The 15,843-nt window shown below is 44.3% G+C and overlaps 1 protein-coding gene across 7 annotated transcripts in view; it reads right to left on the bottom strand.

Moving 5' to 3' along the window:
* Nucleotides 1–15,843, bottom strand: part of LOC106610138 (ena/VASP-like protein) — a 167,488-nt gene that overhangs the window by 18,227 nt on the left and 133,418 nt on the right. For 3 of the 7 annotated variants that reach the window (XM_045713452.1, XM_045713502.1, XM_014209408.2), the window contains exons 2-3: nt 8,400–8,568; nt 4,532–4,709 (exon numbers count right to left, since the gene is read on the bottom strand). In XM_045713452.1, the coding sequence (XP_045569408.1) occupies nt 4,532–4,709; nt 8,400–8,568 (347 nt within the window). Of the gene's footprint in view, nt 1–2,429; nt 2,819–4,531; nt 4,710–8,393; nt 8,569–15,843 lie in introns of those variants that run through there. The other 4 variants (XM_045713445.1, XM_014209335.2, XM_014209492.2 and 1 more) reach the window with 3 other exon arrangements.

Below are 15,843 nucleotides of genomic sequence, written 5' to 3'. Positions count from 1 at the left end.
TAATTTTGTTTTTGTTTTCGGCTTTCGGGTTGACATTACTGACATCATAATGAATTCACCTCATTCTCAATGAGCAACTAAGGCGAGGATGTTGGCTGAGTTGTTTTGGAGTAAAGTACTGCGGTTTTGGAATAAAGTGCTGTAAACGCTTTCTAAAACAAGATTCTTTCCCAACCTCGAACCGTTTCATGTTTCATCTCCAAAAGTCATCATCTCATGAAGGGGAAATATTTTAATATTCTATCATCAAACAGAGCCAACCATGCCCACCACATTTCTGCCCCCTGTTTTTGAACACAGTATATGAATATAAATCATGTCCTACTACTGCTGCAATGTATGTACTAGTGCTTTATTAATACACAGCCTAGCAGGAGTTATTCAGTTTGTGTGTGTGTGTGTGTGTGTGTGTGTGTGTGTGTGTGTGTGTGTGTGTGTGTGTGTGTGTGTGTGTGTGTGTGTGTGTGATTTTTTGTATGTTTGTGTGTGATTTTGTGTGTGTGTGTGTGTGATTTTGTGTATTTTTGTGTGTGTGTGTGATTGTGAGTGTGTGATTTTGTGTGTAATTGTGTGTGTGTGATTGTGATTTTGTGTCTGTGTGTGTTTTGTCTCCTCTCCTTGGTTCTCTCAGCCTGCAACTCTCTGATAGAAGATGACTTGGGATGCCTTGTTTTCATTCTTCTTGACACTCCTCTAAACTTCTTAGCAGCTGATGGTTATCTGTACGGCTCCTCTAAACTCCCCTTCTTAGCAGCTGATGGTTATCTGTACGGCTCCTCTAAACTCCCCTTCTTAGCAGCTGATGGTTATCTGTACGGCTCCTCTAAACTCCCCTTCTTAGCAGCTGATGGTTATCTGTACGGCTCCTCTAAACTCCCCTTCTTAGCAGCTGATGGTTATCTGCACGGCTATGCAATTCATTTGAGCACATATCCAGATGAGGCGTAAAGATGAATACCAGTAGTGGTGCACAGAGCTACAGCACAGAGCTACAGCACAGAGCTACAGCACAGAGCTACAGCTCAGAGCTACAGCACAGAGCTACAGCACAGAGCTACAGCACAGAGCTACAGCACAGAGCTACAGCACAGAGCTACAGCTCAGAGCTACAGCACAGAGCTACAGCACAGAGCTACAGCACAGAGCTACAGCTCAGAGCTACAGCACAGAGCTACAGCACAGAGCTACAGGACAGAGCTACAGCACAGAGCTACAGGACAGAGCTACAGCTAATGCATAACAACAGCCAAAATACTCACCAGAATCAATTGGTGTCCATCTATGATGGTTTCTATGAGTCATTTAGTCCAACCTGATGTTGATTTTCAGTCTTATCAGGGTTTAGTTTGGAATACATGAAACTAAGAACATGTATAATATATGCCATTTGCCATCAAATGAAACCGCTGCAAAGCTAATATACAATGTAATGTTTTCTTTTGGTAGACATACCATACTTCCAGATCCAGACACAATAAAGTAACTAAACGTTAGATAGGATCTAGGTTGGTGTTGGGCTGGTAAAGTAACTAAATATTAGATTGGTGGTTGGTGTTGGGCTGGTAAAGTAACTAAACGTTAGATAGGATCTAGTTTGGTGTTGGGCTGGTAAAGTATTTCCTAATATTTTAAAGGAAACAATCAACTCTTAAAATACAACAACGTGGGCCACTCTAGTCAATACCACTTGCCAACTGCAGCCTCACAGCCTAGTGACTGCACAATTAAAGGCTTTTATATTAGTGACACCACAGCTAACACCAGTAACACTATCAAGGGTTATTATGAACACAACACAACATATCTACAGATGTTAACGGGAAGGTTGTGTACGTGCCAAATGAGTTTGGGTTAGTGCATGATGAAGCACAGAGGCCCGACATATAGGGGTCCAGGCTGTTGCCATGGTGAGGTGAGAGAAGTAGTGCCCCAGGGGAGTGCTTGGGCTTGATCATGCCTGTGCACAGAAGCCCTCAAGGAACAAAACAAGGCCTACTTTCTCTCACTCTCTAACTCAGATGGTGATTACCTAATTGCCTAATTGGGATTTCTTGAGCTAAATATGATGCTATTAAAGAGTATTTCAAACCTCAGGAGCCACAGCTTAACACCCCGTGGGGCTGTAGACCCAAAATATGAAATATAAAAGCTACTTTGACCCATTAGGGCCCCTTAAGGCCACATTTGTTTTGAATGGAAAACTTTAATTGGCAGTCAACAGAAACGCATACAGCTTAAACATCAACATAGGGATTTCCAGAACATCACTTCCCTATTTTAGCCCTACAATGAAAGAGGTGAAAGAGGTGTTGCCAAATACCACCAGCCTCACATTGTCTGCCGCAGCATCATGCAGTAAATAGCCCTGATCCAGCCCCTCCCTCTATCACCTACCCTGCATCAACTGCCATCACGGGAACAGTACTTACTGAGGGTGATCTTCGCAGAAGTGCACCTTCTGACAGTGGCTGGTGACATCTCTCGAGTAAGACTCATCGTGAGACCCTCTCTGCAGTTCTTACAGTGTCTTTAGCAAGCTATTATTGTGTGGTACTAACTATGGCTTCTAGTCAGGCAGCTGTCCAGGCTACTGGAATAGCATTAGCCACGAACCGGGTGATCCAAGATGGGACCCCAGTAGCAGGTATAAAGCAGTTGAATGCCTGCGACTGCATTCCCTGGACAGAAGAAGCACCTTGGGTTTGCGTGTGGAGCCCCATAGCTCAGCTCACCTCCAACATGGCCCCCTCTTGTTCCCCAAAAGGTTTCCCAAAAAAAGGAGAGTGCCATGTGAGATTTGGCAGTCTAAGACAGTTTGGCTCCATGGGTATTTTAGCCAGGCTGTGCACCAATAGGAAGGCTAGAGGACGGAATGGGGCCGCCACCGGACTCCCCATCCCAACAGCTTATAAGTAGCAGCAACTTGTAACAGGAGAGGCCCATGTGCTATTTCTTAAGAGTAAGGCTTCATATACAGTCTAGTTATGTCGCCATAAACTAGACTGCACTAGCCATCTCATATAACCACAGGTCTTTACATTGATGTGTGCAAGTGTCTGTCCTGGCGGTGTAATGTTAATGGTTGTAATGTTAATGGTTGTAATGTTAATGGTTGTAAGGGTTAATGGTTGTAAGGGTTAATGGTTGTAAGGGTTAATGGTTGTAATGTTAATGGTTGTAATGTTAATGGTTGTAATGTTAATGGTTGTAAGGGTTAATGGTTGTAAGGGTTAATGGTTGTAAGGGTTAATGGTTGTAAGGGTTAATGGTTGTAATGTTAATGGTTGTAATGTTAATGGTTGTAATGTTAATGGTTGTAAGGGTTAATGGTTGTAATGTTAATGGTTGTAATGTTAATGGTTGTAATGTTAATGGTTGTAAGGGTTAATGGTTGTAATGTTAATGGTTGTAATGTTAATGGTTGTAATGTTAATGGTTGTAAGGGTTAATGGTTGTAATGTTAATGGTTGTAATGTTAATGGTTGTAATGTTAATGGTTGTAAGGGTTAATGGTTGTAAGGGTTAATGGTTGTAAGGGTTAATGGTTGTAAGGGTTAATGGTTGTAAGGGTTAATGGTTGTAAGGGTTAATGGTTGTAATGTTAATGGTTGTAATGTTAATGGTTGTAAGGGTTAATGGTTGTAAGGGTTAATGGTTGTAAGGGTTAATGGTTGTAAGGGTTAATGGTTGTAAGGGTTAATGGTTGTAAGGGTTAATGGTTGTAAGGGTTAACTGTAATGGTTGTTTTGGATAGTGCCGCTTTCAGGCATACGGTATTGTCACAAGTGTCTGCAATCGGCCCTCATATATTGCCAGGCCACGTATCCAAGTCTGGCACCCTGGGCTCTAGCCTGGGTTGTGTTCAGTAGATAGTGAACAAATAAATCAGTGAAATAGGGAGGTTATATTTGAACTATTAAGAAATGCTTGTTTTTATTTTCCGTTTCATAACAATTTTAAATGTTTTGTTACAATGTGGCCTACTGAACACAACTTAGGTCACAGAGTTTATAGTCTGGCAGGGTTCTATGGTTTGTTTTCCATTCCCACACACACTGCTGAAAGCTTTCACCCAGAGCCATAGAGATACAGTATGTCTGGCCGTGTTTTCACTCTGGAGCTTGATGTCCAGTAGAGGGTGGTAGAACTCAGTGGAGATCGACCCAGCAACCAGACTGACTGGCACCTGCAGCCCTAATGTCATTGGCTGGACAAAGTGTAAACTGAACAGGTTGAGAGCGTTTCTGAAAATAGATTATTCTTGTTACAACCTAAACATGTTCAACCAAATATTATGTTAATCCAACAATCCTTAAATTATAGGGGAGGCTTGAAATTACCGGATAAAAAGATTTGCACTTCGACCGATAATTAGTAGCTGACGTGCCGAGATAAACTGCTAATTAGTATACATCAGTTTTAGCTGCAGTCCATCTAAACATGACTGTGACATAAACAGACAGGTGGACGGGTGGACGGACAGGCAGACAGATTGACAGAATGATTACTTCCACACGGGAAAGGGTCCCACCTCCGTCTTGCGAGCTGAGCGTGTTGAGAGCGAACATCATGGCTGTGGAGAAGGTGGTGGCCTCCTCTTTGCTGGCGAAGTTGAGGCCGTAAACCTGCCTGGCATCGCGCCACTGGTGAAAGGTGGGCGTGGCCTGGTTATACTTCAGCCCCTTCACTATGGAGTAGTTGATCACCACCTGAGAGACAAACAGCCAATTACTCCTTCATTCATTATTCACCAATTACTATGGTCAGCTTAGTTCAATGAACCATAACTATAGAGATAACTATGTCTTACATAACTATAGAGATAAATATGTCTTACATAACTATAGAGATAAATATGTCTTACATAACTATAGAGATAACTATGTCTTACATAACTATAGAGATAAATATGTCTTACATAACTATAGAGATAACTATGTCTTACATAACTATAGAGATAAATATGTCTTACATAACTATAGAGATAACTATGTCTTACATAACTATAGAGATAAATATGTCTTACATAACTATAGAGATAACTATGTCTTACATAACTATAGAGATAACTATGTCTTACATAACTATAGAGATAACTATGTCTTACATAACTATAGAGATAACTATGTCTTACATAACTATAGAGATAACTATGTCTTACATAACTATAGAGATAACTATGTCTTACATAACTATAGAGATAACTATGTCTTACATAACTATAGAGATAACTATGTCTTACATAACTATAGAGATAACTATTTGTTACATAACTATAGAGATAACTATGTTTTACATAACTATAGAGATAAATATGTCTTACATAACTATAGAGATAACTATGTCTTACATAACTATAGAGATAACTATTTGTTACATAACTATAGAGATAACTATGTTTTACATAACTATAGAGATAACTATGTTTTACATAACTATAGAGATAAATATGTCTTACATAACTATAGAGATAACTATGTCTTACATAATTATAGATATAACTATGTCTTACATAATTTGGGGCGGCAGGTAGCCTAGTGGTTAGAGCGTTGGACTAGTAACCAGCAGGTAGCCTAGTGGTTAGAGCGTTGGACTAGTAACCAGCAGGTAGCCTAGTGGTTAGAGCGTTGGACTAGTAACCAGCAGGTAGCCTAGTGGTTAGAGCGTTGGACTAGTAACCGAAAGGTTGTAAGATCGAGTCCCCGAGTTGACAAGGTAAAAATCAGTTGTTCTGCCCCTGAACAAGGCCGTCATTGAAAATAAGAATTTGTTCTTCACTGACTTTCCTAGTTAAATAAAGGTACATTTTTTTTAGATAACTAGTAATGAATGAATGAATGTGTGGTGGAGATGATCTCTATAACTAAAGACAGTGTGGTGGAGGTGATCTCTATAACTAAGACAGTGTGGTGGAGGTGATCTCTATAACTAAGACAGTGTGGTGGAGGTGATCTCTATAACTAAAGACAGTGTGGTGGAGGTGATCTCTATAACTAAGACAGTGTGGTGGAGGTGATCTCTATAACTAAAGACAGTGTGGTGGAGGTGATCTCTATAACTAAAGACAGTGTGGTGGAGGTGATCTCTATAACTAAGACAGTGTGGTGGAGGTGATCTCTATAACTAAGACAGTGTGGTGGAGGTGATCTCTATAACTAAAGACAGTGTGGTGGAGGTGATCTCTATAACTAAGACAGTGTGGTGGAGGTGATCTCTATAACTAAGACAGTGTGGTGGAGGTGATCTCTATAACTAAAGACAGTGTGGTGGAGATGATCTCTATAACTAAAGACAGTGTGGTGGAGGTGATCTCTATAACTAAGACAGTGTGGTGGAGGTGATCTCTATAACTAAGACAGTGTGGTGGAGATGATCTCTATAACTAAGACAGTGTGGTGGAGATGATCTCTATAACTAAAGACAGTGTGGTGGAGGTGATCTCTATAACTAAGACAGTGTGGTGGAGGTGATCTCTATAACTAAGACAGTGTGGTGGAGGTGATCTCTATAACTAAAGACAGTGTGGTGGAGGTGATCTCTATAACTAAGACAGTGTGGTGGAGGTGATCTCTATAACTAAGACAGTGTGGTGGAGGTGATCTCTATAACTAAAGACAGTGTGGTGGAGGTGATCTCTATAACTAAGACAGTGTGGTGGAGATGATCTCTATAACTAAGACAGTGTGGTGGAGGTGATCTCTATAACTAAGACAGTGTGGTGGAGGTGATCTCTATAACTAAGACAGTGTGGTGGAGGTGATCTCTATAACTAAAGACAGTGTGGTGGAGGTGATCTCTATAACTAAAGACAGTGTGGTGGAGGTGATCTCTATAACTAAAGACAGTGTGGTGGAGGTGATCTCTATAACTAAGACAGTGTGGTGGAGATGATCTCTATAACTAAGACAGTGTGGTGGAGGTGATCTCTATAACTAAAGACAGTGTGGTGGAGATGATCTCTATAACTAAGACAGTGTGGTGGAGGTGATCTCTATAACTAAAGACAGTGTGGTGGAGGTGATCTCTATAACTAAAGACAGTGTGGTGGAGGTGATCTCTATAACTAAGACAGTGTGGTGGAGGTGATCTCTATAACTAAGACAGTGTGGTGGAGGTGATCTCTATAACTAAAGACAGTGTGGTGGAGGTGATCTCTATAACTAAGACAGTGTGGTGGAGGTGATCTCTATAACTAAGACAGTGTGGTGGAGGTGATCTCTATAACTAAGACAGTGTGGTGGAGGTGATCTCTATAACTAAGACAGTGTGGTGGAGGTGATCTCTATAACTAAAGACAGTGTGGTGGAGGTGATCTCTATAACTAAGACAGTGTGGTGGAGGTGATCTCTATAACTAAGACAGTGTGGTGGAGGTGATCTCTATAACTAAGACAGTGTGGTGGAGGTGATCTCTATAACTAAGACAGTGTGGTGGAGGTGATCTCTATAACTAAGACAGTGTGGTGGAGGTGATCTCTATAACTAAAGACAGTGTGGTGGAGGTGATCTCTATAACTAAAGACAGTGTGGTGGAGGTGATCTCTATAACTAAAGACAGTGTGGTGGAGGTGATCTCTATAACTAAGACAGTGTGGTGGAGGTGATCTCTATAACTAAGACAGTGTGGTGGAGGTGATCTCTATAACTAAGACAGTGTGGTGGAGGTGATCTCTATAACTAAGACAGTGTGGTGGAGGTGATCTCTATAACTAAAGACAGTGTGGTGGAGGTGATCTCTATAACTAAAGACAGTGTGGTGGAGGTGATCTCTATAACTAAGACAGTGTGGTGGAGGTGATCTCTATAACTAAGACAGTGTGGTGGAGGTGATCTCTATAACTAAGACAGTGTGGTGGAGGTGATCTCTATAACTAAGACAGTGTGGTGGAGGTGATCTCTATAACTAAGACAGTGTGGTGGAGGTGATCTCTATAACTAAAGACAGTGTGGTGGAGGTGATCTCTATAACTAAAGACAGTGTGGTGGAGGTGATCTCTATAACTAAGACAGTGTGGTGGAGGTGATCTCTATAACTAAGACAGTGTGGTGGAGGTGATCTCTATAACTAAGACAGTGTGGTGGAGATGATCTCTATAACTAAGACAGTGTGGTGGAGGTGATCTCTATAACTAAGACAGTGTGGTGGAGATGATCTCTATAACTAAGACAGTGTGGTGGAGGTGATCTCTATAACTAAGACAGTGTGGTGGAGGTGATCTCTATAACTAAGACAGTGTGGTGGAGGTCTGTAAAGGCTTGCAGTGTGAAAAGTCTTCCACCAGATCTACATCAGATTTCTAGGTCCATAGAAATGACTAACATTACTAGAACAGACAAATTCCCTCAGACAATGGCAATTGGTGTGTGTTTGCGTGTGTGGGTGCGTATGTGTACCTCTACCTGTTGGTCCTGTAGCTTGACCCCGACCACGCGGAAGGTGTTGTTGGCCGTGTTGTGGTAGATGTTGATGCGGCTGAAGCCCTGCTGGCCCGGCTTGATTGGAACCCACTTCTTACTGGTGTCGTCGTACACCATGACTGAGGCACGGGCTTGGCAGATACTCTGTTCACTGTGGAGGAGGACACAGGGGGTTAGAGGTCACCGTGACTGAGGCACGGGCTTGGCAGATACTCTGTTCACTGTGGAGGAGGACACAGGGGTTAGAGGTCACCGTGACTGAGGCACGGGCTTGGCAGATACTCTGTTCACTGTGGAGGAGGACACAGGGGGTTAGAGGTCACCGTGACTGAGGCACGGGCTTGGCAGATACGCTGTTCACTGTGGAGGAGGACACAGGGGGTTAGAGGTCACCGTGACTGAGGCACGGGCTTGGCAGATACTCTGTTCACTGTGGAGGAGGACACAGGGGGTTAGAGGTCACCGTGACTGAGGCACGGGCTTGGCAGATACGCTGTTCACTGTGGAGGAGGACACAGGGGTTAGAGGTCACCGTGACTGAGGCACGGGCTTGGCAGATACTCTGTTCACTGTGGAGGAGGACACAGGGGTTAGAGGTCACCGTGACTGAGGCACGGGCTTGGCAGATACTCTGTTCACTGTGGAGGAGGACACAGGGGTTAGAGGTCACCGTGACTGAGGTACGGGCTTGGCAGATACTCTGTTCACTGTGGAGGAGGACACAGGGGGTTAGAGGTCACCGTGACTGAGGCACGGGCTTGGCAGATACTCTGTTCACTGTGGAGGAGGACACAGGGGTTAGAGGTCACCGTGACTGAGGCACGGGCTTGGCAGATACTCTGTTCACTGTGGAGGAGGACACAGGGGTTAGAGGTCAACAATAAAGACATAGGGTGAATCTCAAACATAGTTCCTTGATTCCTTACATCCTCTCCTCCCCTTCTTCTCAAAACGGATTGTAGGAGAATCTCCAATGTGTTTTGAGAAAGAGGTGAGGAGAGAGGATGCAAGGAATCGAGGAAATATGTTTGAGATTCACCCTATGTCCTTATTGTTGACCTCTAACCCCTGTATCGCCTACTGCTGGTGGATGCGGTGCTGTGTAGTACCGTACTGTTAGCAAGCTTGTTCAGTAGTGGAACTCTCAAAGGAACCACGCCTATCTAATGGTACCGTTTGAAATTTGACAGTATGTCCCTAAAAAGAGGGAGAGACAGCCATTTAAAACCCTATAAACAAGCACACTAACCCCAACCCCTCCAAAAAAATGTCTCTCTCTGTGTTGTGCTTTGCTGTGGCGTCGTGGTATCATAATTGCATATTTCAGAATGTTCGGAGACATGTGTGTCGCTGATCTATGATAATAACACGGTGAGAGAAAACAGAAGCGTCTAATTAACTATCTGTTCACCAGATGTGAGGTATTTATCTGTCAAACCAGATAAATTGGGAATGTGCATCCACATCATGGTTTTGGTCCAGGCAGAGACTGACTTGATTCCAAACTCTCCATTCCTTTCGACAACAAGAATTAAACTATTCAATTATGTGGTGAACAAGTACAACCATAGTACATCTATAGTACATTTCAAAGCACTAATGCTAACTCCTCATAAGTGGAGAAACTTCCATGCTTCACCTTTACAATACATGGAGGCGGTGACTTCTTTCAATTGATATAAGGAAAAATCCCCATCGATAAAATGTTTTTTTTAGTATATGGACGAAGGGGTAAGATATGTAAGGGTATGAATAACAATATGGTATGATTTTTTATTTTTTTTAACCTTTATTTAACTAGACAAGTCAGTTAAGAACAAATTCTTATTTTCAATGACGGCCTAGTGGGTTAACTGCCTTGTTCAGGTGCAGAACAACAGATTTGTACCTTGTCAGCTCAGGGATTCAAACTTGCAACCTTCCGGTTACTATTCCAACGCTCTAACCACTAGGCTACGCTGCCGCCCTTACCCCTGATATGGTGTGATATTGTGTGAAATGGTGTGATATGGTGTAATATAGTATAGTGTGGTGTAATATAGTATAACATGGTGTAATATAGTATAACATGGTGTAATATAGTATAACATGGTGTAATATAGTATAATATGGTGTAATATAGTATAACATGGTGTAATATAGTATAACATGGTGTAATATAGTATAATATGGTGTAATATAGTATAATATGGTGTAATATAGTATAACATGGTGTAATATAGTATAATATGGTGTAATATTCCTGACAGCATGACAGGCTATAGATGCTTCACTCATAGAGGTCTAGGAGGTGAGATTGACTTACGCCCTCAGGGGACTGTGAAGTGACGAAAAGGTTCTTAATGTTCACCGTGAATACCACAGGGACAACTCCGCTCTAATGGCTTTAAATACTCAGCTACTCAACATTCTCAGTCTTTATTGTCAAATTAGCACTGTGCATTCACAGCTGTCATTTCTAGACAGCAATTCTTAAAGGAAATATTTTGCAAAGTGGGTGCCTCACCACGGAAAGCAAAAATCAGTATATTTCTGGAAGTCTTTCCAATATCCCCCAAAAAGCCATATCAATATCCGAAACTAAATAAAGATTCCACCACAGAGATAGACAGTAGGTTGTCTTGTCTCCAAGGCCCCTAGGACCTCACCAGCATTCAAATGCCAGCATGTGACTTTCCTCTTCGATCTGCTTCCTCCTTACGAGACGGAGAACATGGAGGCTGACACTTCAGCCATGTCTCAGCACAGCACAGTGTATGGCTGAGGCAGTATTAGTGCAGGATTCAGAACATCCTCTATCAACATATTGTGTACCAGTAGATGTGCACTACTACAACAATATTAGAGGGTCAGGCTTTGAAAGCATGTCGGGACCCAAAGCTGTCCCTCCTCGATTACTACCCTACTGTAAGCCTCACAAGCCTGGCACTGACAGACACATTCTCACGACTCCTCAGTATCCATCAGACAACCATCACAGAACCAGCCAACATCACTATCCTTGCAAGTGCTTTTCAAATTCAATTGAAGTGCGGTCTGGTATGTTTTAGAGTAAATCTGTAAGCTCAAATCAATCAATTACAGACACACAAAAAATATCCAATCATTGTACAGTAAGCCCTTGAGGAGACACTGAACATGCAGTTGGATATAGCAAGTTTGGTTTAGGCCTACCCTTTACATGACAGCTCAGCCAGTTAGGAAGAAGAGGACAGTGTGTGTTGTGCTTCATTTGAGGCTTTGAGTGAGGAGTAGTTTGACACAGTAAGTGAAATAGTATCTCAGCAGAAGGAAGCAAAGGCTAACGGCTAAAGGCCAACAACTAAACGCTAACAGTTAAAGGCTATCAGCTAAAAGCTAAAGGCTATCGGCTAAAGGCTAACAGTTAAAGGCTATCAGCTAAAAGCTAAAAGCTAAAGGCTAAAGGCTATCGGCTAACAGTTAAAGGCTATCAGCTAAAGGTTAAAGGCTAACGGCTAAAGGCTAACAGTGATAAATGAAACAGAAGGTGTGAGTGCATCTTAATCTACCACATTACAAATAGGGAAGTCAATAACTCAATCGATATAGAATCAATAAAAGCCATTCAAATGAAACCACAATAAGCCAAACCTGACAGAAAACCTAACTCTGGTATCTTACTTTAGACTAAACTGTAGGCACAGTTCACCAGTGTGCTACTCAGTCAAGTAGTACTTAGCAATGATGTATATTACGACTTCTATATCTTGATGGATTTTCTTTCTTTTTGAACATTTCCGTCATTTAACCACATAACAGGCGCTTCTACACAGCACAAAGACCACCCCATGTCCCTGAGAAGATACTCAGTTCTTTAGTGTCTGACAGATCCGCTTACAAAAACAAGCCCTATTTCTGGAGGCATTTTGGGGTCGATGGTTAACATGCCTTCTCTGTGAAGCATTGGTTTCATTCAAATGCTTCGCAATCGCTGGGGACGGAAAAATAACTTGGAGAAAAGGGCGGCGTGACAAACACAACTAAGCTAAAACTGGTGACAGAAGAGCAAGTCAGGGTGACAGAGTGGGAAATGTCTTGACCTACATGACACAATGCGAAGGGTCAAATCATGCAGATTAGAAATCATGCACTGCCCCTATGAGTGATGGTACGAGCATGTGAACTGCAACACATACAAAAGGCCTACTCATACAACTGCAGCACATCTTTAAAGCGTTCTACACTGAGTATACAAAACATTAGGAACACCTGCTCTTTCCATGACATAGACTGACCAGGTAAATCCAGGTGAAAGCTATGATCCTTTATTGATGTCCCCTGTTGAATCCACTTCAAATCAGTGTAGATGAAGGGGAGGAGACAGGTTAAAGAAGTATTTTTAAGCCTAGAGACAATTGAGATGTGGATTGTGTATGTGTGCCATTCAAAGGGTGGGTAAGACAAAATATTTAAGTGCTTTTGTAGGGGGTATGGTAGTAGGTGCCAGGTCTGCTGCTGGGTTTTTCATGCTAAACAGTTTCCTTTGTGTATCAAGAATGGTCCACCACCCAAAGGATATCCAGCCAACTTGACTCAACTGTGGGAAGCATTGGAATCAACATGGGCCAGTATCCCTGTGGAACACTTTTGACACCTTGCCCAGATGAATTGAGGCTGTTCTGAGGGCAAAAGGGGGGGTGCATCTCAATATTAGGAAAGTGTAGCTAATGTTTGGTATACTCAGTGTGTATTGGGGTAGACTACACTGACTTGCATTGGTTTGTGGTCAGCTACTGCTAATATTAGCACTTGGTGGTAAACAACCATCTTTCTGGTTCAAGTAGGTTGCAGCATACTGCACCTTTAAAGAATCAACACAAACCTAAAAAAGGTAGTAAATAAATGGATCACTGGTCACTTTAAATAATCCCACTTTAATAATGTTTACATATCTTACATTACTCATCTCATATGTATAGTCGTGGCCAAAAGTTTTGAGAATGACACAAATATTAATTTTCAAAGTCTGCTGCCTCAGTATCTTTAGATATTTTTGTCAGATGTTACTATGGAATACTGAAGTATAATTACAAGCATTTCATAAGTGTCAAAGGCTTTTATTGACAATTACATGAAGTTGATGCAAAGAGTCAATATTTGCAGTGTTGACACTTCTTTTTCAAGACCTCTGCAATCTGCCCTGGCATGCTGTCAATTAACTTCTGGGCCACATCCTGACTGATGGCCGCCCATTCTTGCATAATCAATGCTTGGAGTTTGTCAGAATTTGTGGGTTTTTGTTTGTCCACCCACCTCTTGAGGATTGACCACAAGTTCTCAATGGGATTAAGGTCTGGGGAGTTTCCTGGCCATGGACCCAAAATATCGATGTTTTGTTCCCCGAGCCACTTAGTTATCACTTTTGTCTTATGGCAAGGTGCTCCATCATGCTGGAAAAGGCATTGTTCGTCACCAAACTGTTCCTGGATGGTTGGGAGAAGTTGTTCTCGGAGGATGTGTTGGTACCATTCTTTATTCATGGCTGTGTTCTTAGGCAAAATTGTGAGTGATCCCACTCCATTGGCTGAGAAGCAACCCCACACATGAATGGTCTCAGGATGCTTTACTGTTGGCATGACACAGGACTGATGGTAGCGCTCACATTGTCTTCTCCGGACAAGCTTTTTTCCGGATGCCCCAAACAATCGGAAAGGGGATTCATCAGAGAAAATGTCTCTGATGAATCCCCTGCCTAAGTATGATTCCTATTCAGAGACAACGATAGACAGCTGCCTCTGATTAGGAACCATACTCGGCTCAACACAAAGAAATAGAAAACATAGAAAGGCATAGAATGGCAATCTAAGGTCAGGGCGTGACAGTACACCCCCCCCCCCCTCCCAAAGGTGCGGACTCCCGGCCGCAAACCTGAACCTATAGGGGAGGGTCCGGGTGGGCATCTACTCTTGGCGGCGGCTCTGGTTCGGGGCGTAGCCCCCACTCCGCCCGCTGATCCCTCCGCTTTTGTGTCTCCGGAGGAACCAGACCGTGGATCATCGCCGGAGGCTCAGAACTGGAACCCCCGCTGGAGGTTCTGGGCTGCCGACCGCCGCTGGAGACTCTGGGCTGCAGACCGCCGCCGGAGACTCTGGGCTGCAGACCGCCGCTGAAGACTCTGGGGTGCAGACTGCCGCTGAAGACTCTGGGCTGCAGGCCGTCTCAGGAGGTTCCCGGGCTGCAGGCCGTCTCAGGAGGTTCCCGGGCTGCAGGCCGTCTCAGGAGGTTCCCGGGCTGCAGGCCGTCTCAGGAGGTTCCCGGGCTGCAGGCCGTCTCAGGAGGTTCCCGGGCTGCAGGCCGTCTCAGGAGGTTCCCGGGCTGCAGGCCGTCTCAGGAGGTTCTGGGCTGCAGGCCGTCTCAGGAGGTTCTGGACTGGGGACCGTCGCTACAGGCTCCATGCCATGGATCATCACTGCAGGCTCCGCGCCATGGATCACCACTGGAGGCTTTGTGCCATGGATCATCACTGGAGGCTCCGGGCCATGGATTATCACTGGAGGCTTCGTGCCATGGGTCATCTCTACAGGCTCCGGGCCATGGATCATCCCTACAGGCTCCGGGCCATGGATCATCCCTACAGGCTCCGGGCCATGGATTATCCCTACAGGCTCCGGGCCATGGATCATCACTGGAGGCTTTGTACGTGGAGACGGAATAGGTCTCACCGGACTAGGGAACGTCGCTGGAGGCTCCGGACTGGGGAACGTCGCTGGAGGCCGGGTGCGCAGAGCAGGCACAGGGTATACTGGGCCTTGGAGGTGCACTGGAGGTCTGGAGCTTATGACTGGCACAACCCGTCCTGGCTGGATACTTACTTTAGTCCGGCAAGGGCGGGTCGCTGACACAGGATGAACTGGGCTGTGCAGGCGTACTGACGACACAGTGCGTAGAACTGGCGCAGGATACACTGGGCCTTGGAGGTGCACTGGAGGTCTGGAGCTTATGATGGGCACAACCCGTCCTGGCTGGATACCCCCCCTAGCCCGGCAAGCGCGGGGCGTTGGAACAGGTCGCACAGGTTTGTGCTGGCAAACTGGGGGTACCGTGCGTAGAGCTGGCACAGGATAACCTGGGCCGAAGAGACGCACCAGAGACCAGGAGCACTGAGCAGGCACAATCCTTCCTGGCTGAATGCCAACTCTAGCACGGTAACTGCGGGAAGCTTGCACTGAGCGCACCGGTCTGTAGCTGCGCACTGGCGACACAGTGCGCATCCCCGCATAACATGGTGCTTGCTCGGTCACTCGCTCCCCACGGTAAGCACGGGGAGTTGGCTCAGGTCTCCAACCTGACTCTGCCAATCTCCCCGTGTGCCCCCCCCCCCAATTTTGGGGGGGGCTGCCTCTCGCACTTGCCTTGTGGTTGGTATAGTGCCTCATAATTATGCCGCTCTGCTCTTGCTGCCTCA

The sequence above is a fragment of the Salmo salar genome, chromosome ssa01, assembly GCF_905237065.1.
Source record: "Salmo salar chromosome ssa01, Ssal_v3.1, whole genome shotgun sequence".
NCBI classification, from domain to species: domain Eukaryota; kingdom Metazoa; phylum Chordata; class Actinopteri; order Salmoniformes; family Salmonidae; genus Salmo; species Salmo salar.
The sequence above is the reverse complement of the archived record's forward strand: the minus strand, read 5'-3'. Positions and strand labels throughout refer to the sequence as shown.